We start from the raw sequence: 23,925 nt of genomic DNA on the forward strand, positions 1-23,925 counted from the left end.
TTCTCTGGGATAAGCACAGTGTGACACCGTGGGGCTGGATGTGCCTACTGTCCCTTGGGGGACATGGAACATGTACTGCTGGGGACAGAGACCAACAGATGAATGGATCGGGAGGCTGGTGATGGGACACCTGGTGTACATCTGTCTGAGGGAGGGAATAATGAGTGGGTATGAGCTGGTCCAACATCACCAAGCTTCTGCAAAGGTTGAAATATGTGGAACACACTGTCCTCGCACCGCGTGTTCCCTGTACCGCTCAGCCACTTGGCTCTGGCACAAACCGACTAGAATGAAGCGATGTTGTTTCTTCTGCAGCTCAAAGCTTTTGCCCAAGCCAAGGAAGCCGCCGGGTACAGCCAGGAGGAGCTGGAGGAGACCTTTGCCTTTCTCTTGTTTGATAATGAAGAAGAGGTAACTTGTAATGTTTATTTGGCTTAAGAAGTTTGACGCCAAGTGCCTGCATGTGTGCTTTGTCCCACCAAAGCCCAAATCTGTTGATGTAAGTGTCCTGTCTCTCTCTACTCCAGCGCAATTCATAGAATTATAGGATGGTTTGAGTTGGAAGGGACCTTAAGGGTCATGGGCATGGGACACCTCCCACTGAACCAGGAGGCCCCATCCAACCTGGCCTTGAACACCTCGAGGGATGAGACATCCATGACTTCTCTGGGCAACACGGGCCAGGGCCTCACCACCATCATCAGGAAGAATTCTTCCTAATGTCTAATCTAAATCTTCCCCCTTCCAATTTAAAGCCATTCCCCCTCATCCTATCACTCCAAGCCCTTGGAAAAAGTCCCTCCCCAGCTTTCCTGGTGCCCCTTCAGGTACTGGAAGGCCTCTATAAGTAGTATATATTGAGTACAAATAGTCCAGAGCAAGTTCTGGCAGCAGCTCCTGGGAGATTTTCGTCATGGCTCTTATTTTGCATCTCTCCAGTCAATTACTCTTGGAAAATTCACTGCCTCCTTTGGCCCCTGCAGGGAGATGGAGGGAGTCTTCCTTTGTCCCAGTGGATTTGTAATCAAGTACAGGCAGGTGAAGCCTTTCATGTGTGCTTAGAAGAGCAAAGTGCCTTTGTGACAGAAGACAGGAATTTGTCGGGTGGGTTTGGGCAAGTTTACCTTGGTTTTGCCAGCTCAGTGGACAGAGAGCCTGGCACAGCTATTGGGGAAGGTTATTCCTGCCTATTTTTCATGAGGATGGTTTTGGTTTTGTGAAAACAGTTTGTTTGCACGTGGATGCTCAGGGAATTTAGTGGAAATTAACTTTTAACTTTATTTAACGATGCCATGCTAAGTCATGGTAGAGATGGTTTTGTTCAGGATGAGAGTGGCCTGAATACAGTTCAGTTCTGTTCAGTTTGGGTTGAGCTACAGCAAAATAAACCACTTCCACACTCAGTTTGGATGCAGGTATTGTCAGGCTTCATTTTATCTGTTTAAGGTTTAGCATAGTCTGGGCAAAGTGGCCACCTCACCACAACCTCCTTTTCGGGGAGCTGCAGAGAGCAATGAGGCCTCCCCTCAGCCTTCTGCAGGTATAACAGCCCTAGTTCCCTCAGCTGTTCCTCGGAAGACTTGTTCTCCAGCCCTTTCCCCAGCTCCATTCCCCTTCTCCAGATGCCCTCTAGCCCCTCAATGTCTTTCTTGGAGTGAGGGACCCAGAACTGAACCCAGGATTTGAGGTGTGGCCTCACCAGTGCTGAGTCCAAGGATATGATCCCTTTCCTACCTCTGTTTTCTTACCTTTTAGGAGGTAGAAGTTAGGTGAGATGAGTGCCCTGTGTTGCTTATAAAGGGGCTGAGCACAGTTTGACCAGTTTGTTTTTGTTTCTCACCCATAATGAGTTAAAACACTTTGGTCTTTGCAGTCTCTTATAAATCTGCTTAGGGCATGGATTAAATCCAAATCGGTGAGATGCTCCCAAGGCAGAAACTGCCTATAGAGGAGTGAGCACAAAGAAGCAAAGAAGGCTGAGAGAGTTTGGGTTATTCAGCCTGGAGAAGAGAAGATTCCAGGGAGACCTTAGAGCAGCTTCCAGTACTGAAAGGGGCTTCAGGAAAATCGGGGAGGGACTTCCAATGGCCTGGAGTGATAGGACGAGAGGGAATGGCTTTAAATTGGAAAGGGAAAGATTTAGATTAAATATTAGGATAGAAATTCTTTATGAAGAGGGTGCTGAGGCCCTGGCCCAGGTTGCCCAGGGAAGTTGTGGCTCCCCCTTCCCTGGAGGTGTTCAAGGCCCGGTTGAATGGGACTTTAAGCAGCCTGGTCTGGTGAGAGGTGTCCCTGCCCATGGCAGGGGTTGAAACTGTCTGGGCTTTAAGGTCCTTTCCAACCCAAACCATTCTATGATTCATGCCAGCTCTGTTGCATTTACTTTTCCACAAATCACCCATGCAAAGAAAGAAGGCACAAAGTCCAGCCTCGCACTTGCAGGGATGTCTGGAGATGCTGGATTTTTTTCAGTTTTTTGTAAGCCGTTACTTCCATGGAACTTTTCTAACAACACTTGGTAAATACATTTATTCAGCATCTGGAACAACAAATTTTCTTCCCATTGGTTCTTCCTGTGGGCATTGTGTTTTGTTTTCTTTCTCCTGCGGGTGTTTTGGGACATGTGTCTGCCTGTTGCAAGCATTTTGCCAGCTGTTGTGCTACAGAATTCAGTAGCTGTGCCCATTATCTGTGAAAAAAGGAGGTAAAAGAGGCTATCTCTTCTTTTGTAGGTGAAAGAGGTGTGTCAGGCTGGCCTCCGTGTAAACAGCAGCTCTATTTCCATGCTTGGTGACCCAGCAAAAGGTAAGATCTTTATTCAGAGGACCGAAAGGCCTGTTCCGCTGTCCTGCGGTTATTGGCTCCTTTGAAAACAAAAGCAAAAGGCCAGACAAATTCCTGGTATTGCGGTGTTCTTTACTGCAAAGATCCGCAGGAACTCCAGTGTTTTTTACATGGGAAACTGCATTTCATAGATTCATGGAATTATAGAATTGCTTGGAAAAGATCTTTGAGATCATTGAGTCCAACCATAGCTGTCCACTACTATACCAGATCCCTGAGCACTTCATCTTCCCGTCTTTTAAACACCTCCAGGGACAGGAACTGCACCACCTCCCTGGGCAGCCTCTGTCAAGGCTTGAGAACCCTTTCAGTGAAGAAATTTTTCCTAATGTCCAAGCTGAACCTTCCCTGGTGCAACTTGAGGCCGTTTACTCTCATCCTATCACCTGTCACTTGAGAGAAGAGACCAACACCCACCTTGCTACAACCTCCTGTCATAAAGTTGTGGACAGTGACGAGGTCTCCTCTCAGCCTCCTTTCCTCCACCTAAACAACGCCGTGTCCCTGAGATGCCTCTGTAAAGTTTGTTTTCCAGACCCTTCCCCAATTCTGTTCCCCTTCTCCGGACGTGCTCCAGCCCCTCAATGTCCTTCTTAGAGTGAGGGGCCCAAAACTGAACCCGGGATTCGAGGTGCAGCCTCACCAGTGCTGAGAACAGGGGCACAATCCCTTCCCTGGTCCTGCTGGCCACACTGATTTTGACTTTAAATTGGAAAGGGGAAGATTTAGATTAGACGTGAGGGGGAAATTATTCCTGGTGAGGGTGGTGAGGCCCTGGTCCAGATTGCCCAGAGAAGTTGTGGCTTCCCCCTCCCTGAGGTGTTCAAGGCCAGGCTGGATGGTTCTTTGAGCAGCCTAGTCTGGTGGAGGTGTCCCTGCTCATGGCAGGGGGTTGGAACTGGATGATCTTTGAGGTCCCTTCCAACCCAAACCATTCTATGATTCTACAATTTAATTCTGTTCCATACCACTAATCAGCGAAAGAGTCTGAAAGAGTTTCACCCTTTTTATGGCAGCAAACACTGCTCTGGTTTGCAGCCGTGGCTCTTCAGAGACTCCCGTTCCAGCAAGGAGGGTCCTCTTCACAGATTTGTTTTGGCAATCAGCTTTACTCAACAGGTAATTCACATTATATTGTGTTTTCTTTTCGCAGGGGTTTATATTTCTAAGTATGCCGACTGTCTTCATCTGAGCCCCTGGTATCATGGAAAATCAGGCTATATTGTCATTTGCAAGCTAATTAAGGTAAAATTCAAGTCTTCCTTTTCAGGTTCAGAAGCTGCTGTATCGTTTTAAAGGAGACATTGGTGCTTGTTACTGGAGTCGGGTGTTAAGTCAGCTCTGTTGGGATTTTGGATTATGGGATGCATCAAACTAGAAAGCAAGAGATCAGACTGGGCTTGGCTGTTGGCCTGGAGCAAGGCAGAGGATGTGGAGGACCTTCCAAGTTCCACCACTGAGATCAGAAATTCCCCATAGGATCACCTTTTTCCCTGGATTTGGGTGGTTTGAGGGGCGTAACCGTAATGTGACTGAGATGACAACCCCATTCTCTTCCTCCATGGGAATTCCTACCTTTCTCCCCTTCCTGCCAGCTCCTGTTCTCTGTAGGTGGCACTGAGAATGTGCTGCTCCAGTTAGCTCTCCTGAGCAGCGCTGGTTTGTCTGTTGTGCTGAACTCAGGCCCTTCTGTTTGGAAGGATATGAACACATGTATTCCCCTCGCAGAGAGGAATTGTGGGGCTGCTAGCAGCACTGTCTTCAGGGAAAATGAGGATTCAGGGGTCTCAAGTCTCTATGAACAATTATGTGTAGTCTTTTTTCCCTTTTCTCTCTTAATTTGCTGATACAGGGGAAGGTCAGGGTGGTATCGGAGAATTACACAACCAGCTACACCTGCCCATCTCCTGGCTATGACTGCCATGTGGCTGTGAGCGGCGATAACATCCCATCAAAGACCAGCCACTGCCAGGCCTTCGAGCAGAGCCAGGTACACTTTTGCACCAGGACTGTGCAGATGGTGAGAGGGCCGGAGCACCTCTACTATGAGGACAGGCTGAGAGAATTGGAGGTGTTCAGCCTGTAGAAGAAAAGTCTCTGGAGAGACCTTCTAGTGGTCTTCCAGTCCCTGAAGGGGCTACAGGAAAGTCGGGAGGGACTTCTTAGAACAGCCTGGAGTCATAGGATGAGGGGAAATGGCTTTAGGTTGGAAGGGGAAAGATGTCAATTAGACATTGGGAACAAATTCTTGGTGATAAAGGTGCTGAGACACTGGCACAGGTTGTCCATAGAAGTTGTGGCTGCCCCCTCCTTCCTGCGGCCAGGCTGGATGAGGCTCCAGGGAGACCTTATTGTGGCCTTTCAATGCATAAAGGGGGTCTACAGGAAAGGCGGAGGAGATGTTTTACCAAGGCCTGTAGTGACAGGAGAAGGGGCAACAGTTTTAAAGTGAGAGAGGGAAGGTTTAGGCTGGACATAAGGAAAAAATTCTTCCTGATGAGGGTGGTGATGCACTGGCACAGGTTGCCCAAGGAAATAGTGGCTGGGCCATCCCTGGAGGTGTTGAAGGTCAGGTTGGATGGGGCTTTGAGCAACCTGATCCAGTGGGAGGTGTCCCTGCCCGTGGCAGGGGGTTTGGATCTTTAAGGTCCCTTCCAACCCAAACTGTTCTATGATTCTGTGATTTCTTGTGGGTAAACGAGATGCTCAGGGACATGGTTTAGTGGCAAATAGAGATGGTTGGACTCGATGATCGAAGAGGTCTTTTCCAACCTGGTGATTGCACCAGGTGCCTTTTCATTCCTCTACGAGTTTTCTCATCCGCGTTTCCCTTCTCTCCCCAGTATTACGTGTACGAAGTCTCTGACGGCAGCACTGTGGAGCGACCCAGGCAGATCTGCCCATACATTGTCATCGCCTGCCGGTACAAGGAGCCGAAGGAGATGCCTCTCTTGGCTGTAGAGAACTTGTAAGCAACTTGCTGTCATTCCAAAACACTCCATTACTTTTGTGGGCCCTTTTCATTTTCCCAATGCTAAATATTCCTCTTTTTCTCCCTTTTCTCTAGACCTGAGCTTGACCACAAAGGTAGGAGCATCTGATGGTTAGGTTTGTTTTATAAATGTGCCTTTCTCTGTTTGCCCTCCTCTCCTCCTGGGGGTTGATGGGGTCCATCTGTTGGAGAAGGGAAAGAGCATCCTTGGTCATAGGCTTCCAACCTGATGGAAAGGGCTTTAAACTAAAATTGCCGGGGGAGGGGAGCCTCAATCCATCCCACTCCTACCAGTTTGATGCCAGTGCAAGCAGTAGATGCCCAGAATATGGAGAAGGACCCTAGGTCAGCAGGAGAGCACCTGAAGAGCAGCACAAAGGAATTCCAGCTGCTCCAGCCAGTAAGTCAGCTTCATTGGGTCCCAACTTCAATGCAAACACACACGACATGGAGAATAAACAAGAGAGGTGTGCACCTACCTGCAGGGCTGATCTTACTGACATCATGGAGACATGGTGGGACAGTTCCTGTGACTGAAGTGTCGGAATGGAGTGCAGGGATAGGACAAGGGGGAACGGTTTGAAGCTGAAAGAGGGGAGATGGAGATGAGATCTTAGGCAGAAATGTTTCCCTGTGAGGGTTGTGAGACCCTGGCCCAGGTTGCCCAAAGAAGTCGTGGCTGCACCATCCCTGGAGGTGTTGGATGGGGCTTTGAGCAACATGATCCAGTGGGAGGTGTCCCTGCCCATGGCAGGGGCTTGGAACTGGATAGGCTTTAAGGTCCCTTCCAACCCATTCCATGTTTCTGTTATTCTCTCCTGCTTTCCCTGAGCCATTTTCTTTTCCCTGTAGCATTGTACTGTCCATGGAGGGGGCAGCTCTCCATCCGGGGCCAGCTTTTGTGCGACATTGCCCTGAGGACTCCATACAGCTCCACAATTCCAGCCCAGCTGTAAGTTGCCCCTTTTTCTTTGTTCTTTGCAATTTGTGGAGTGGGAAGCACTATAGCTGCGCTTGCAGATCGTTTTAGGATCACCTTTGGGTGTCCGTGTACCACCAAAAGTGAGGTTTGTGTCTCCTTGTCCCATCCCTTCAATGCTCAACATCTTCTTGGAGATACACCAGCCTGCGCTGTTGTGCAGTCATCAAGGTCAGGGGAGGGGTGTTGAGCAATGTCGCAACGGCAGCTGGATAACAACATGAGATCAGGCTAGGAACAGCTATATTTTGTCACCTCTTTTTGTGAACTGCTTTGGGATGTTTATTCCAAGTCACTTATTCCTGCATGGGATTTTTCTCCTGGTGAGAATTGGGCTCCCAATGGTGCAAATCTGGTCAACCAGTTGTGTTTGTAGATCTGCATGGTGGCAAATGAAGTATTGAGGTAACCAGCATTCTAAATAGTGAGATATTTAAACTCTTCAGTAGTCAGGAGCTCACCAGCAGGCAGCGATTTGAAACTGTTTACAAATAGAATCCTCAAATCAGCAAAGTCCTAAGCAAGCTGCACCTTCTCCAGAGCTGCTTTCTCTGGTCTCACATTGGTGGGGTGAATGGGACTATTGGCTGTGCTCAGTCTTGAGAGCCTTTTACGCTTGTGATCTCACTGTCTGCTCCTTCACCCCCACAGGCCTCCCAACCTGGATATTAACCATGTCATGGGTTTGTCTGACTTGAAGAAAAAGCTGCCAGAAGCTGCATTTGGGAAAAGAAATTACATTGAGAATGAAGGTGAGTGCAAAACTTGCTGATGTGATGAGTAGCGTGTGCTTGTGCTGTAGGAATTCGTAGAATCGCTTAGTTGGAAAAGACCTTTGAGATTATCAAGCCAAACTGTCCCTGTCCACTACTAAACCAGATCCCTAAACACCTCATCTCACCATCTTTTAAACACCTCCAGGCACGGGGACTCCACCACCTACCTGTGCAGCCTCTGCCAGGCCCTGAGAACCCTTGCGGTGAAGAAATTTTTGCTATTATTCAATCTGAACCTGCCCTGCGCAACTTGAGGCCATTCCTTCTCATCCTATCACCTATCACTTTGGGGAAGTTTGATGGGGGGTCAGAGCTCACATTCATGTAGCACTGTGTCCTGTCTGGAAAGGTGGCTGATTTGCGGAGGAGGAAGACAAAATGCCAGCACAGCACAGAGATGTTTTCCTGTCCACACTTCACTTAGTCTCCTGCCATGATCTAATCCTCTTCTCAAAGCAGCCCTTAAATCATAGAATCATTGAATCATTTAGGTTGGAAAAGACCTCTAAGCTCATCCAGTCCAACCATCATCCCAATGACTTCCCTGAGCAACCTGTGCCGGTGCCTCACCAGCCTCAGAGGAAAACATTTCTTCCTAAGATCTCATCTCAATCTCCCCTCTTTCAGCTTCAAACCATTCCCCCTCATCCTATCCCTGTGCTTCGTGACCAAGAGCCCCTGCCCAGCTTCCCTGGAGCCCCTTTCCATACTGAAGCTGCTCTAAGGTGTCTCTGGAGCCTTCTCTTCTCCAGGCTGAACAATGCCAACTCTCTCAGCCTGTCCTGATATGGGAGATGCTCCAGCCCTCGGATCATCTTTATGGCCCCCTCTGTACAAATCTCCCTCTTTTGGTTTAAAATTTTCATGCAAGAGGCACGATCGCAACACCAAATTATCTCTCTTTTATCTACAGTTTGCTTTCAAGGCGTTTACTTCAGTCTGTACGAAGTAGAAATATCGAAGAAAGATCAATATAAAATGGATCAGCTGGTCAAAAATCTAAAGGAAAAGGATTTGGTAAGTGTGTTCAAACATTGTTCTGGGTGGAAAGCAGCCTTTTGAATGATCATTGGTAACATTATTTGCATTCTGAACTAATGTGAAATGGAATGGATTTCCCTGCTTTAAGTGTTATTTTCCTGCTTTGTTATTCTCAAACGCAGCTTAGTCTTTCTGTATATAAACCATTGACTGAAATTCACTCACTGTGAGCTGGTAATGGAGCTTACCCTGCTGAGCAGAAGGTGTTCAACCAGGCAAACCTCTCCTTTGGCTATTTTTATGCCAGAGGAGATTATTTTATTGTCTTCATTAATGATTTTCCTCATAGCAGAGGTGCTCCAGCCCTTGGGTCATCTTTGTGGCCTCCTCTGCACCTGTTCCAACAGTTTAATATCCTTCTTGTGTTGGATAGTCCAGTCCTAGTACTGGACACAGGACTGCACTGCAAACACCGTGGAGGCCAAAGACTGCAAGGCGATCTTTGATATTAAAAAGAAGAAACGAAGTCCCTGGAATGATAATTACTGAGCAAAAGATATAGAATGTTTTGGGATCTCAAAGCCCAGCCAGTTCCAATCCCCTGCCATGGGCAGGGACACCTCCCACCAAACCAGGCTGCTCAAAGCTCCACCCAACCTGGCCTTAAACACCTCCAGGAATGGGGCAGCCGCAATTTCTCTGGGCATCCTGGGCCAGAGCCTCACCACCCTCATGGGGAAGAATTTCTTCCGAATGTCTAATCTGAATCTTCCCCCTTCCGATTTAAAGCCATTCCCCCTCGTCCTATCACTCCAGGCCCTTGGAAAAAGTCCCTTCCCAGCTTTCCTGGAGCCCCATCAGGTACTGGAAGGCTGCTCTAAGCGGTCCTTGGAGTCATCTCTTCTCCAGGCTGAACAACCCCAACTCTCTCAGTCTGTCCTCATAGCAGAGGTGCTCCAGCCCTCGGATCCTCTTTGTGGCCTTCTCTGGACACATTCAACTGTTCCATCTGCTCTCTGTGTTGGGGATTCCAGAACTGGACACAGGATTCCACGTGGTGTCTCACAGAGGGACAGAATCCCCTCCCTCACCCTGCTGGCCACGCTTCTTTCGATGCAGCCCGGGATATGGTTGATCTGGATTTCATTGCACTGGATTTACACAGCGGAGATGCTGGCTCTTAGCCCTTCTGCTCTGCTGGCTTGAGTCAACCGAAGCAAGGAATTACAGTTCTGAACAGTGAATGTTGCACTGAAATTGTTCAGCCTTTCCAAAGCTGTCGTGGAGAGAGGAGGCTGTAGGCATTAGTCCAACCCTCTGTTATGACTGAATGTATTGAATGGGATCAGGAAAGTTTCACAGCGCTTCAAGAAGCCCCGAGGTTATTCAGTTCCTCTATGTTTCCTGAAAAGACGTCACTGCATGTAAGAAAGAGGTCCAAATGAATGTCCCATGGAGCGAAACACAGTCCAAGCCAAGCTCTGCAATGAGGCATCAGCCACAAGAAAAGCCTCCATAAGTGCGCATATCTTTTTAGACATGCAGTCATCCAGCTCCGAGACAGAGTTTTGGGAGTCTCTTACGCTCAGCAGATTCTTTTCCCTGTGTTCATTGGTGCTGAAGCAGCACAGCCTGAACATCAGTCAGGCTTGTGGCTGGAACAGTCACTTGTGTTTTGTTAGAAGCTGATGTCCTGCTTTGCTTTTCCTGCTTGGTAAACCTCCCCCTTGAGCTGTGGAAAGCAATTCCTGGCTGTGGTGTCCAGGAGCTTTGAAACTTAAGAGACTAAAATTACTATAGAATCATACAATGGTTTGGGTTGGAAGGGATCTTAAAACCCATCCAGTTCCATCCCCCTGCCATGGGCGGAGACGCCTCCCACTGGACCAGGTTGTTCAAAGCCCCATCCCACCTGGCCTTGAACGCCTCCAGGGATGGGGCAGCCACAACTTCCTTGGGCAACCTGGGCCAGTGTCTCACCACCCTCATTGTGAATAATTTCTCCCTCATGTCTAATCTAAATCTTCCTTCTTCCAATTTAAAGCCATTCCCCCTCATTCTATCACTCCAGGCCCTTGTAACAAGTCCCTCCCCAGCTTTCCTGTAGCTACTTCAGGTACCAGAAGCTGCTCTAAGATCTCCGTGGACCCTCCTCTTCTCCGAGCTGAACAACCCCAACTCTCCCAGCCTGTCCTCATAGCAGAGGTGCCCCAGCCCTTGGATCATCTTTGTGGTCTCCTCTGGACCCATTCCAACAGTTCTATATTATTCTTCTGTTGGGAATTCCAGAACTGGACGCAGGAATCCAGCTGGAGTCTCACAAGAGCAGAGTAGAAGGGGAGAATCCCCTCCCTCCCTGCTGGCCATGCTTCTTTTGATGCAGCCCAGGACACACTTGGCCTTTTGGGTTGCAAGCGCACATTGCCAGCTCATGTTGAGCTTCTCATCCACCAGCACCCCAAGTCCTTCTCCTCAGGGCTGCTCTTAATCACATCATCCACCATCCTGTATTGAAACCGTGGATTGCCTCAGCCCAGGTGTAGGACCTTGCACTTGGCCTTGTTGACCTCATGAGGTTCACACCTAATGAACATCATTCATTAATTACAGCTAGTTTGGCTAAGTGTATTTATGTTCCAAGGAACAGATGGGAGGAGTTTGAGCAGTGAATAACAACATAAGCGGGAAGGGTTACAGATCCCAATTGACCCATGTGGTGTGGACTCAACTGTGTCCTCCTCAACAGGGAATGAGCTGGTGGCGTTACCGCAAGTTCATGCACAGTCAGGGCTTGTAGGCAGTCAAGCTGGGTGATATAAAGTGTGCTAGTGGGAAGGGAGGGGTTGCTCTACCTTTATTTGTGTTTGTTATAGGCAATCATCAAATATTTACAAGATCGAGGAGTCCTTATCCTTCTGACGTCCTCTGCCTTGGCACGAGATGATGGTAAGATGTGGTTACGTGGCAACCAATATTTGTGCTTAAACATGCTGCTGTATCTTAGAGATGGAGGGTGTGTGCCCTCAGGCGAATCAAAACCCGTTGTTTTCTTTCATAGGCTTTGACTCCAAGGAGCCTGTCGGCCTCCTGGCCCTGTTTCTCTTCTCCTCGTCCCGGTCGGTGTGTCTGAGAGGTAGGGAGGTTCCCTTTGCTGGCTTTGGTTGCTGTGGTTTGGGTATGGATCCTCACCAGAGGCTCTTCACAGACACTTTCTTCTCTAAGACTTGATTCCTCTGCTCTGTACCACCTGTGGCTTTAGCACAAAGAGGAGAGGGATGTCTCAGCTCTTTAACTGTGCTGCTTTTTAAGGTGAGCTGAACCAGGTCCCCGTGTCTCTGCCCTTCGCTGCACATCCTTCACCCTTTGCAAGAAGTTGATGTGAGTGAAAAAGAATTAGTTCCTTCCAGTTATGGTTTAGCCTGGCAAATTTGGGCAGGTAAAACCAAGAAGCTGGGCTCCCGATTCCCTTTCCTCCCCCAGGGAAAGGGAAATGAGAGGAAAGACTTGTGGGTTGGAAACTAGTACTACAGCTTTACTGAAATAATAATAATATCAAATATATACAAGTATACACAATCGTATCCCCACCCCTCAATGAGTCCACTACCACAGATGCTGTAGAGGAGGCATGAAGCGAAGAGTCCAAAGATAGGAGGGAGCTGGACTAAGGAACTGGATTCAGGAACACATGGATCCAGGATCAGGGGCAAACACACAGACAAGTTCCTCACTGGATGTTGGCCATTGAAGAAGAGAGCGACACCCTCATCATCCCTCAGTTTTATGTATATGGGATGGAATTCTCTTGCTGGTCAGGTTGGGGTCACCTGTCCTTTCCTCCCATCCCTACAGGTGCGACTCTTTTTTGCCTCTTTGATTTACGGCTCCACCAACTTGAAGATGGTCTTGGCTACTGTAGGAATAAGTATAAGCAATGGCCTTTCTGCATCCTAGTGCCCTGTGTCATCACTTCTAGAGACAAACACTGCCTAAAAAACATGCAGTTCGCTGTCAGAAAACGAAGTAACTTAGACTCAGCGACCTTCCAGTACCTGAAAGAGGCCTACAGGAAAGCTGGAGAGGGACTATTCATGAAGGCTTGTAGTGATAGGACGAGGGGGAACAGGTATAAACTGGAGAAGGGCAGATTTAGACTTGATATAAGGAAGAATTTCTTCACCGTGAGAGTGGTGAGGCCCTGGAACAGGTTGCCCAAGGAAGTTGTGGCTTCAAAGTGGGCTTGGAAGTCAGGTGATGACGTGCTGGTAACTTGACAGTTTGGGTTGTGGATATGTTTGATGCCTGAATTCAGTCAGCTGAAGTTTCAGGATGTGCTGCTGGCGACCGTGTTAGCGTGACAACCTTTCTAGTTTCTTGGCTTAAAGGCTTGTGGTGATAGGACCAGGAGGAACGGGTACAAACTGGAGAGGGGCAGATTCACACTAGACATTAGGAAGAATTTCTTCACTATGAGAGTGGTGAGGCACTGGCCCAGGTTGCCCAGGGAAGTTGTGGATGCCCCATCCCTGGAAGTGTTCATGGCCACGTTGGATGGGGCCTTGGGCAGCCTGGTTTAGTGAGATGTCCCTGCCCATGACAGGGGGATTGGAACTATATGATCTTTAAGGACCCTCCCAACCCTTACTATTCCATGATTCCATAATTCTATGATTCTGTGATTCTTTTCTAGGCGTAGGAGAGAGACAGGCTCCTCCTGAGGTACGCTGAAATTCTAAAGTGCCAGGTCAAATGTGAGATCAGTACGTTGTTGCTGTGAAACCTGAAGCAAGAGCCTGCAGTTGGGTGACGTGAAAGGGGAAAACGCATGGAGACCAGACTGGATTTGAGAACTGGCCACCGAGATGTTGAGATCTTGCTTACCAGCCCCACAACAGGCAGAAAATACCCTCCAGAGCAGAGGGATCTATTCCTGGACTGCAAGCACTGCGTGCTGGGGGAGAAGAGAACAGGGCAAGGTGGTATTTGTTTAGAGAGAGTTATTGTGGAAGAAGGTGGTGGAGCCAGGAGAGGGCAGCAGGCAAAAGGAGCATCCCAGAACAAAGTCAGTGCAAGCCGCCAGTTGGCAGGAAAGTTTGGGGCTATAGCAGATGTTGCCAGTGGCTGGTGTTGGTGCTAAAGAAGACATGAAACCTGGACAGGCAGAGAGCAGCTGGTGCCAAAGTGAAGAGGCAAGGGGAGAGGAGAACATTGGGCAAACGCTCTACATTGTTATAAGTCATGATCTGGACGTTGATGGCTTCCAGATGTTTTCCCTCTGGTGCCAGCAGGACTCCTGCACATTGCTGTCCCATTCTGCCTACACGAGCAGTGTTACCAGGGTCAGCCCTGACAGTCCCTTGTGTCCAAGACGTCTTTTCCCGGGGATTATAAACCCTTTATGGCTTCTCCTTTCTATGGAGATAAGTGGAACTGCACAGGGGCTTGGGATTGGGAAGGGTAGGTCACTGAAAGCAGTGAGGGAGATGCAAAGTGAAAAGGGAGGGGAAGGATGGATGCATTTGGAATCACTCAGCTCATGCTGAGCTCGAAGCATGAATAATGTTTTCTGTATTGAAACAAGCAGCCTCTGAATCTGTTCCCTTCCTGTCCAGACAGCCGTCGGGAGGAATGCAGGGCAGGCAGAACAAGCCCACTGTGCTGCTGTGCTGCAGCGTTCCTGAGCCAGCAGCGAGGCCAGCAACTGGGAGACGGCTCATGGGGGTGCCTGGGCTTGTCGGGAACAAAGACCAGTGTTGCCAGTGCAAAGCAGTGCCAACAAGCAAAGAAAATCACAAATCACGCAGCTAGGAGGGAAGGAGAAAGGCCTTTGCATCACTAGGAAGTGATCTTGGCCTGTATCAGAAAGAACGTGGCCAGCAGGAGCAGGGAAATGATTGTGCCCCTGGACGTGGCGTTGGTGAGGCCACACCTCAAATCCTGTGTTCAGTTTTGGACCCCTCACTACAAGAAGGACATTGAAGGGCTGGAGCACATCCAGAGAAGGGAACAGAGCTGGGGAAGGAGCTGGAGAACAAGGGTTGTGAGAGGCAGCTGAGGAACGTGGGCTTGTTTAGCCTGAAGAAAAGGAGGCTGAGGGGAGACCTTATCACTGTCTACAGCTCCCTGAAAGGAGGTTGTAGTGAGGTGGGTGCTGGTCTCTTCTCCCAAGTGAGAGGTGACAGGATGAAAGGAAAAGGCCTCACGTTGTGCCAGGACAGGTTCAAATTGCACGTCAGGAAAAGTTTCCTCACCAAAAGGGTTCTCAGGCCCTGGCAGAGGCTGCCCAGGGAGATGGTGGAGTCCCCATCCCTGGAGGTGTTCAAAAGGTGAGGAGATGAGGTGCTCAGGGATCTGGTTTAGTAGTGGACAGGTACGGTTGGACTTGATGACCTCAAAGGTCTTTTCCAACCAAACAATTCTATGATGATGTGATGTGATGTGATGTGATGTGATGTGATGTGATGTGATGTGATGTGATGTGATGTGATGTGATGTGATGTGATAGGGAAGGGCACTGGGGATGTCAGCCTGGCTCTGCAGCCAGAAGAAACCTTGCAGTTGGATCATAACATGTAGATGAGCCAAACCTGCAAGTGCAAAGCGCCGACACCATTCTGCTGGGTTTCAGTGGATGAAGCCAGATAAGGTTGGCTTGTGTAGAAGGGGAGATCCACCGACAGGCTGTGTGCATCACACCAGCTCTCCAGGCATTTCTTTACACTGAGGGGACACTGCTGTGCCTACATCCACAGTGATACCTGTGATGGTGGGCATTCTCAAGCCTTGGGACTCGTTCCTGTTGTTCCCTCTTGTAAGCTAAACTTCTGTGCTACTGTGCACGATAGCATGGTGAGCACATGCCTTCTGAGAGGTGGCTGAGGGACACGGGGTTGTTCAGCGGGGAGAAAAGGAGACTCAGGGAGACCTGATCACTGTCTACAACTCCCTGAAAGGAGGTTGTAGTGAGGTGGGAGTTGGTCTCTTCTTCCTGGTAGCCAGTGACAGGACAAGGAGAAATGGCCTCAAGATGCACCAGAGGAGGTTTAGGTTGGATATTAGGAGGAATTTATTTACTGAAAAAATTGTCAAGCACTGGCAGAAGCTTCCCCGGGGAAGTGGCTGAGGCCCCACCCATGGAGGTATTTAAAAGACGGGTAGATGTTATACTTGGGGACGTGGTCTGGTGGCAGACTTAGCAGGTCAATGATTGGACTCGATGATCGTAAATGTCTTTTCCAACCGAAACCTTTCTGTGAATCTGTATATGGTAGGGTGTTAAACCTGCTGAAATGAGAAACACCAAGTGGTTTCAGGAGGGTCGGTCCTCCACCTTTAGAAAAATATCCAGGTGTTCAGGTTGTTTATTTATGTGATCTGTGTTCCCCATCCTGCTCCAGAGCACTAATGTGGTGTCTTCATGTGAAGCACATGCAACCATGCTGACAGCAGGTAGCGGTGGAGCTGCTGGAAGTTTCATCTGAACAGGGACGTGAACAACATCAATTATCTTAAGATGGTTCTACTCTGAACACCCTGCATGGGCAACCTTAAATTTAAGCAGGTTTAAAAAAATCCAACAAAACCCATGTATTTTAAAGCCCTGACGGTCCTAAATGTTGGATCATAGTATCATAGAATGGTTTGGGTTGGAAGGGACCTTAAAGCCCATCCAGTTCCAACTCCCCTGCCATGGGCAGGGACACCTCTCACTGCACCAGGCTGCTCAAAGCCCCATCGAGCCTGGCCTTGAATTCCTCCAGGGAGGGGGCATCCAGGACTTCTCTGGGCAACCTGGGCCAGGGCCTCATCACCCCCACTGGGAAGAATTTCTTCTTAATCTCTAATCTAAATCTTCCACCTTCCAATTTAGAGCCATTCCCCCTCATCCTGTCACCCCATGCACTTGGAAAAAGCCCCTCCCCAGCTTTCCTGTAGCCTTTGCAGATACTGGAAGCTGCTCTAAGGTCTCTGCTGAGTCTTCTGTTCTCCAGACTGAACAATCTCAACTGTCTCAACCCTTCCTCATAGCAGAGGTTCTCCAGCCCTTGGATCACCTCCATGGCCTCCTCTGGACCCGTTCCAGCAGTTCCATCTCCTCCTTCTGTTGGGGATTCCAGAACTGGACACAGGACTCCAGGTGTGGTCTCATGAGAGTAGAGTAGAGGGACAGAATCCCCTCCCTCGCCCTGCTGGCCATACTTCTTTTGATGTAGCCCAGGACGCGGTTGGCCTTCTAGGCTGCGAGTGCATGTTGCTGGCTTACATCAAGCTTCTCATCAGTTGACACCCCAAGTCCTTCTTCTCAGGGCTGCTCTGAATCACATCGTCCCTGAGCCTGTACTGAAACTGCAGATTGCCCCAACCCACGTGTAGGACCTTGCACTTCACCTTGTTGAACCTCATGAGATTCACACAACCCCATTTCTCCAGCTTAAGGAGATAGCAGGACTTGCTGGAGTGAAGGGACTTACACCACTGTGTGTGCAATCTTGCTCTGTAATTTCTACAGCCACAGTCTTTCATCTTAGTTTAATCCCGTTTTAACTCCCACGTACAATTCTTTACCTTCAGCCGTTAGCTGAAGCATCCTTCATACCAGGACATTGCCCTTGAGGCTCGCTTTTTGTATGTTTACTTCTGAGACTTCTTCATGGCTTTCATGTTCTCAGCATCTAACAGGGAGGTGATTTGGGGAATATAATCCTTTTTTAGTATGAATAAAATTCTGTGATTTTCCTTCAGCAGCTGAAAAGCACGATCCAAAAGATGGAAGAGAAGAAGGTGACATCTCATTAAAAATAGCCTCCGTTTTGCCTGGACTTCGCTATGCCTTGCAGAAAGCCACCAGTTCTTCATGGGACGATGCAATCAGCACCAGCAATCGGATCAAACAGCACTTCCAGGAGTACACAAAGCTTGGTCAATGCCCACAGCCCATCTCTGATCAAACCAATGAAGATCCCCTTTCTGCTCTTCTCTCGCCAATGGAGGATAAAGGTCCTAATCCCACCCAAAAGTGCTCAGAGCAGACCTTCTCCCAGCTGCAGTGTTACCTCTCCAATCCCAGCAGCTACACTCTGGAAGTGTCGGCTGCGTTAGAGTGCTTGACTGGTGCTGTTCAGTCTCTCTGCTGTGATTCAGAAGTTGATCAGAAAGTGGACATCTCTCCAGCTTTGCCACCAGATCCTTTTCCTCCCAACACAGCAGCAGAAATAGAAGTCAAAAGTGAAAACCAGAAGTCCACCATGAGGCCAGACCAGATTGAAGAAGAGGCCACAAAAGACATCAACGCAACCAGCAAGCTATGGGTGCAGCCGAGCAGGAGGAAATCCAGCCAAGCTGTTGTCACCAGCACCAGGAGGATGTGGTCACCCCTCAAGATGCAAATGCATCCTGTGGGGGACAGTGGCAGGAACAGGAAAGCAACCAAGAAGAAGAAAATCAACATCGCTTTCCCTTTTCCTAAAAAGCCAACACTCATGGCCAGTTCCAACGAGCCCATGCTCAAATTGGCCCATTTGCAGTTCCCACACAGAAGGAAAAGAGGTAAGTGCTCTATAAACGGGACTGGCTTCCTCCAGCTTCTCCAGGGTGTCCAGGGTACTCAGGTTCACTAGGAGCCATGTCCCCTCGCCACGCCCTGGATGCCCAGAGCAAGGAGACCCTACCTGAGAGCATCCAAATAGGTCTGTGGTGATGCTTCCACAACCTCTCGTTCAACTGGGGAGGAACCCAGGGCTATGGCAGGGGATTTTGGTGGAGGTTCCTGACAGCCTGTGCAATGGGTCCATGCTGTTGCCTTCGTTTGCTTACGGGTGACTGCAGGGAGAGGACATCAGCCAGGTCATGGTTACATCAACATCCCTTGTTGATGGCTGTTGATGGCTCAGGGAAGGAGCGGTTGCCAAAGCTGTGGTCATTATAGGCTGCCTAAACCAGCCACCCTACCTGGTCATGCTGTGACTCCCCGAGAGTCAAATTTGGTGGCCTTCTAAAATGGGGTTACAGCATTGGTGGATAAGAGCAACTGATGTCATCTACCTGGACTTGTGCAAAGCATTTCACATTGTCCTGCACGATATCCTTGTCTCTAAATTGGATGTGGATTTGATGGATGGACCATTCAGCGGTTAAGGAATTGGCTGGATGGTCACACTCAGAACAGTTAGGTCAACAACTCAGTGTCCAAGTGGAGACCGGTGACAGGTGGTGTTCCAGCGGGGTCAATATTGGCACTGGTGTTGTTTAAAAGCTTTGTTGGCAACGTGGATTGTGGGACTGAAGGCACCCAGTTTGCTACCACACCAAATTGTGTGGTGTGGTCCACATGCTGGAGGGAGGGAGTGCCATCCAGAGGGACCTGGACAGGTTTCAGCTCCAATTCACAGCCCATCAAGCTCTGCCATGCGCACATTGCCTCAGGCCTGGTGGCCTTTATGATCGATCTGGGAGAGGTTCTTGGAGAGGTTAATAAATACCTTCAGGGTGCAGGTGTGCCAGGCAAGCATTATCACAGAAACATAGAGTCATGGAATGGTTTGGGTTGGAAGGGACCTTAAAGATCATCCAGTTTCAACCCCTCTGCCATGGGCAGGGACAACTCCCACTAGATCAGGCTGCTCAAGGCCCCACCTAACCTTACCTTGTACATCTCCAGGGATGGGGCAGCCACAACTTCCCTGGGCAACCTGTTCCAAGGCCTCCTCACCCTCATGGTGAAGCATTTATTCCAAATGTCTAATCTGAATCTTCCCCCTTGCAATTTAAAGCCATTCCCCCTTGTCCTATCACTCCAAGCACTTTGAAAAACCCCCTCCCCAGCTTTCCTGGTGCGTCTTCAGGTACTGAAAGCTGCTCTAACGTCTCCTGGGAGCCTTCCTTTCTCCAAGCTGAACAACCCCAACTCTCTCAGCCTGTCCTGATAGCAGAGGTGCTCCATGGCCTCCTCTGGATCCATTCCAACAGTTCCATCTCCTCCTTGTGTTGGGGGTGTTAGGGTGACCTATCCTCAGAGGAGCCCTATTCCAGGTCAGGAAAGCAGGCTTTGAGCTTAAGAATTGATGCTTAATTGCTTACAAATCACTCACATCAGTAACAAACCCATTTGTAGGATCAAATGTATAAATCAAGTCTTTGAAGACTCTGCTGCTCCTGATCCCTTCTGGAGCAGTCCTGCCATGTTCCCTAACTGGATATTTTGCAGCTACTCCTCTTAAACCTGAATAGATCTCAAACTAAAAACAAATGCTCTCCCTTTTCCTCGTCCCAGGTGCAGAGGTCCTGTCTGCAGAATTTGTGCACAGAACCCAGTCTGAACCAGTCAAGAAGGAAACCTCGGCTCCCAACGATCCTGGTGTGGAAACAAAGAGACCAAAGACACCCAAGGATCCAGAGGTGGAAAAGGTTCCTCTTACTGAGACTGTCCCAAAGCCAGTGGAAAGTAAGACGTTAAGAAATGTAGCCAACAGCCCATCAAAACCTCAAGACAAAAAGCAAATAGAAAGTGGTAAGGTTTCTGTTCCTTGTGGGAATCTTTTCCTTCAAAGCTGAGCCACTGAACATCACAACCATAGAATGAATGATAGAATAGTTTGTGTTGGAAGGGACCTCAAAGGCCATCCAGTTCCACCCCTCTGCCATGGGCAAGGACACCGCCCACTGGATCAGGCTGCTCAAGGCCCCATCCAACCTGGCCTTGAACACCTCCAGGGATGGGGCAGCCAGAGCTTTCCTGGGCAACCCGGGCCAGGGCCTCACCACCCTCATGGGGAAGAATTTCTTCCTAAAGTCTAATCTAAATCTTCCTCCTTCCAATTTAAAGCCATTCCTCCTCGTCCTGTCACTTCAGGCCGTTGTAACAGGTCCCTCCCCAGCTTTCCTGTAGCCCCTTCAGGTCCTGGAAGGCCGCTCTAAGGTCCCCCTGGAGCCTTTTCTTCTCCAGGCTGAATAACCCCAACTCTCTCAGCCTGGCCTTACAGCAGAGGTTTTCTCAGGTTGTGTTTGAGTGGCCAAACTAGCTCATGCAAGGGAGATGTTCCTTCTGGATCCTATGCCTTTTCCTTCTGACAGTAAACCCCATTCCTGAAGTCACTTAGATCCCACCTCTCCATCCCTTTTTAGCAGCCAAGGAGGTGGTTTTGTAGCAGGATCATGGAGGTGGTTGGGTTTTTCAAGTGTGTAAATTCCATGTTGGAGGGAGACCTTTTTCCTGCCAAACTGGAAGCTGCTTTGAACCCCTTCTTGAGGCAGAGCCATGTGGCTTTCATTTCTTCCCTGTCTTTGTTTTCCTCATACAGAGCAGAAAGAGCCATCCTCTGTCCTCCCAAGCAAAGTTTCTTCCCAGCGCCGTGGAGCAGAGAGCCAAATGAGTGAGATTTACCCCAGCGGGGTTGCTGATCTCTGTTCTGATCTGAAGGGGAACAACTATGAGTCCCACGCCTTGAACCTCCTGGCTGATCTGGCTCTGGGTTCTTGTATTCCTTCATTTATGCCCAGGGACAGTGGGATGATCCCTGTGTGCTTCAGCCCCTCCAGTGACTCGACAAAGGAGCCGCAGCACCATCACAAGGACAAATACTTGCACGTTGCTTCCGACCATGAGTACCACAGGGTTGACAAGCTTGCAAAGGGAGCCACCTCTCCTAGCAAAGCATCCCCTGACCAGAAGCTTCCTCCTGCTGAAAAAACAGACTTAAATGATTTGGCCAGTGCTCCCAGGGAGACAAGCTCGGGAATGTTTAGCAGGAAGAACAATGTGAGCCCCAGCCCTGCAAAACCCCATGTGTTGCCTCCAAGAGAGACTCAAGAAGCTACCGATGTGAACAAGCACTCTATCATCTCTGTGGAGCACTCCTACGCCTCGCAGATGCCTGAGCACTCCAAGAGACACACGTATCCCAGAGGTGCCCCTTACCCTGCACCAGCAACTTCCCGAAACGGAACCAGGAATGCCCAAGCAGGACCCTTGGTTGGGAAAGTCCTACCTTTCTGCCGCCAGCAGAACAGCCCCCACCACCAGCGCCTCTTGGAGGCCATGGCAATGAGGCGCAGGAGGAGCCTGCTTTTCCCCAGGCTGAAGGAAGACTTTGCCAAGTCCCACACAGTCAATGTCTGCGGCAAGTCCGTGAAGGTGACGTGTCATTGGGATGCAGAATATCTCTTCAGTTTGGACAGCAGATATACCAAGGATGCTCTGGAGAAAACTGTCATCCGTGCCCTCCATGGGTAAGTCAGGCTGGAAGGCCTTTGTGTTAAGCGTCTGCTGCTGGATGTCCGGAGCACTTTTGGAAGGCCTCTCTATTTGCTTTGCGTTATCATCAAATCATGGAATGGTTTGGGTTGCAAGGGACCTTAAAGCCCATCCAGTTCCAACTCCCCTGCCATGGGCAGAGACACCTCCCACTGGACCAGGCTGTTCAAGGCCCCATCCCACCTGGCCTGGAACACCTCCAGGGATGGGGCAGCCACAGCTTCCCTGGGCAACCTGGGCCAGAGCCTCCCCACCGGCATTGTGAAGAATTTCTTCTTAATGTATAATCTAAATCCTCCCCTTCCAATTTAAAGCCATTCCCCCTCATCCTATCACTCCAGGCCCTTCTAGAAAGTCCCTCCCCAGCTTTCCTGTAGCCCCTTCAGGTACAGGAAGGCTGCTCTAAGGTCTCCAGGTGGACTTTCATGAGAGTGGAGTAGAGGGGGAGAATCTCCCTTGCCCTGCTGGCCACGCTTCTTTTGATGCAGCCCAGGATACAGTTGGCCTTCTGGAATGTGAGCACACATGTCAGCTTATGTCGAGCTTCTCCTCTGTCAGCACCCCCAGGAATCATAGAATCTCCAGCCATCAGCTTAACACCACCAAAGATGCCCAGTTTTGCTGTGTTAAAGCTGCTGTGTCTTCCCTGTGGAGGCGACTTGGGGATGCTGGTGGGTGACACATTGGACACAAGCCTCAATGTGTGCTTGCAGCCCAGAAGGCCAGTTGTGTCCTGGGCTGCATCCAAAGAAGCGTGGACAGCAGGGCAAGGGAGAGCATTCTTCCTCTATACTCTGCACTGGTGAGACCCCACCAGGAGCCCTGCATCCAGTTCTGGGATCCCCAGCACAAGAAGGACAGGGATCTGTTGGAGCGAGTCCAGAGGAGGCCACGAAGACGATCCGAGTGCTGGAGAACCTTGGCTATGAGGACAGGCTGGGAGAGTTGGGGTTGTTCAGCCTGGGGAAGAGAAGGCTCCAGGGAGACCGTATTGTAGCATTTCAATGCATAAAGGGTGTCTACAGGAAAGATGGAAAAGACATTTTACCAACACCTGTGATGTCAGGGGAAGAGGCAACTGTTTTATACTGAGAGAGGGAAGGTTCAGGTTGGACATAAGGAAGAAATTTTTCGTGATCACGGTGGAGAGGTACTGGCCCAGGTTGCCCAGAAAAGTGGTGGCTGCCCCATCCCTGGTGGTGTTCAAGGCCAGTGGGAGGTGTCCCTGCCCGTGACAGAGCTCTGGAACTGGATGGGCTTTAATGCGCCTTCCAACCCAACCATTCCATGAGTCTATGAAATGAGTTACTTTGTGCTGGTCAACCAAAGGGAGGACAAAGATGTTTCAAGTTGTGTTTGCTTCTCCTTACAGGCCCTGGGACCCCGATATGCCCGATGATGTGGAAGAAATGAAGCTGATACTTCATATGTGGGTGGCTCTCTTCTACAGCAAACCCAGCAAATTCCTGAGCAGCACGAGGAAGGTGGTGGAGCACAGCAACCCCGAGAAGTACGTCTCGATAAACAGCTCTGGGGACATTCTTGAGCTGAGCGATGATGGGGAGGACTGTTTTGGGTTGGAGACGTGCCCTGCAGACTCTCGATCAGACCCTGACCAGATTCCCAGCAGCTCTCTGGATCGTAGCACACATTGCCAGGGTTCTTTCCACCCAGAAAAAAGCCCTGCGGACTCTCAGACTGATGCTGATGGATCTCCTGGTGTTGTCGATAGTACTGTATCATCTTCTTCAGGGGAGCTGCCCAATGGGGAGGAGGAACCTTCTTCCACAAGCTGTCCTGAGAGCATTTCCCTCACTGAACATGCTGATGAGAGCCTGGTTGTGAAAGACAGGCAGCCAGCGGTTGTTCCTGAGGACCGTGTGCAGGATGTCTCAACCATCACGGCGGTAAGAGCTTGGGGTCTGGGTGATAGGGACCATTCTGCACTTAGAGGAGTAGGATCTTCCCAGAGGACTGGAGTAGATGTCCGTGTTGGGTCTCTTAGAGCCAGGTAGAGGGGTCTTCAAACCAGGACAGAGAAACGTTCCCCAGCATTGACCTGCCCCAGTCAACTGCCACACAGGCGTGCTCAGAGTCACCATAA

At 49.6% G+C, this 23,925-nt stretch overlaps 1 protein-coding gene across 9 annotated transcripts in view; it reads left to right on the plus strand.

Moving 5' to 3' along the window:
• TASOR2 (transcription activation suppressor family member 2) overlaps positions 1-23,925 on the plus strand; it is a 51,225-nt gene that overhangs the window by 13,256 nt on the left and 14,044 nt on the right. For 3 of the 9 annotated variants that reach the window (XM_054057063.1, XM_054057074.1, XM_054057084.1), the window contains exons 3-17: positions 316-411; positions 2,733-2,805; positions 3,998-4,089; positions 4,697-4,834; positions 5,688-5,812; positions 5,912-5,931; positions 6,689-6,788; positions 7,467-7,567; positions 8,505-8,608; positions 11,446-11,518; positions 11,631-11,705; positions 17,315-18,118; positions 19,842-20,078; positions 20,869-21,796; positions 23,194-23,728. In XM_054057063.1, the coding sequence (XP_053913038.1) occupies positions 316-411; positions 2,733-2,805; positions 3,998-4,089; positions 4,697-4,834; positions 5,688-5,812; positions 5,912-5,931; positions 6,689-6,788; positions 7,467-7,567; positions 8,505-8,608; positions 11,446-11,518; positions 11,631-11,705; positions 17,315-18,118; positions 19,842-20,078; positions 20,869-21,796; positions 23,194-23,728 (3,501 nt within the window). Of the gene's footprint in view, positions 1-315; positions 412-2,732; positions 2,806-3,997; positions 4,090-4,696; positions 4,835-5,687; positions 5,813-5,911; positions 5,932-6,688; positions 6,789-7,466; positions 7,568-8,504; positions 8,609-11,445; positions 11,519-11,630; positions 11,706-16,600; positions 16,710-17,314; positions 18,119-19,841; positions 20,079-20,868; positions 21,797-23,193; positions 23,729-23,925 lie in introns of those variants that run through there. The other 6 variants (XM_054057085.1, XM_054057086.1, XM_054057098.1 and 3 more) reach the window with 6 other exon arrangements.

Source organism: Cuculus canorus, chromosome 1 (assembly GCF_017976375.1).
Source record: "Cuculus canorus isolate bCucCan1 chromosome 1, bCucCan1.pri, whole genome shotgun sequence".
Taxonomy (NCBI): domain Eukaryota; kingdom Metazoa; phylum Chordata; class Aves; order Cuculiformes; family Cuculidae; genus Cuculus; species Cuculus canorus.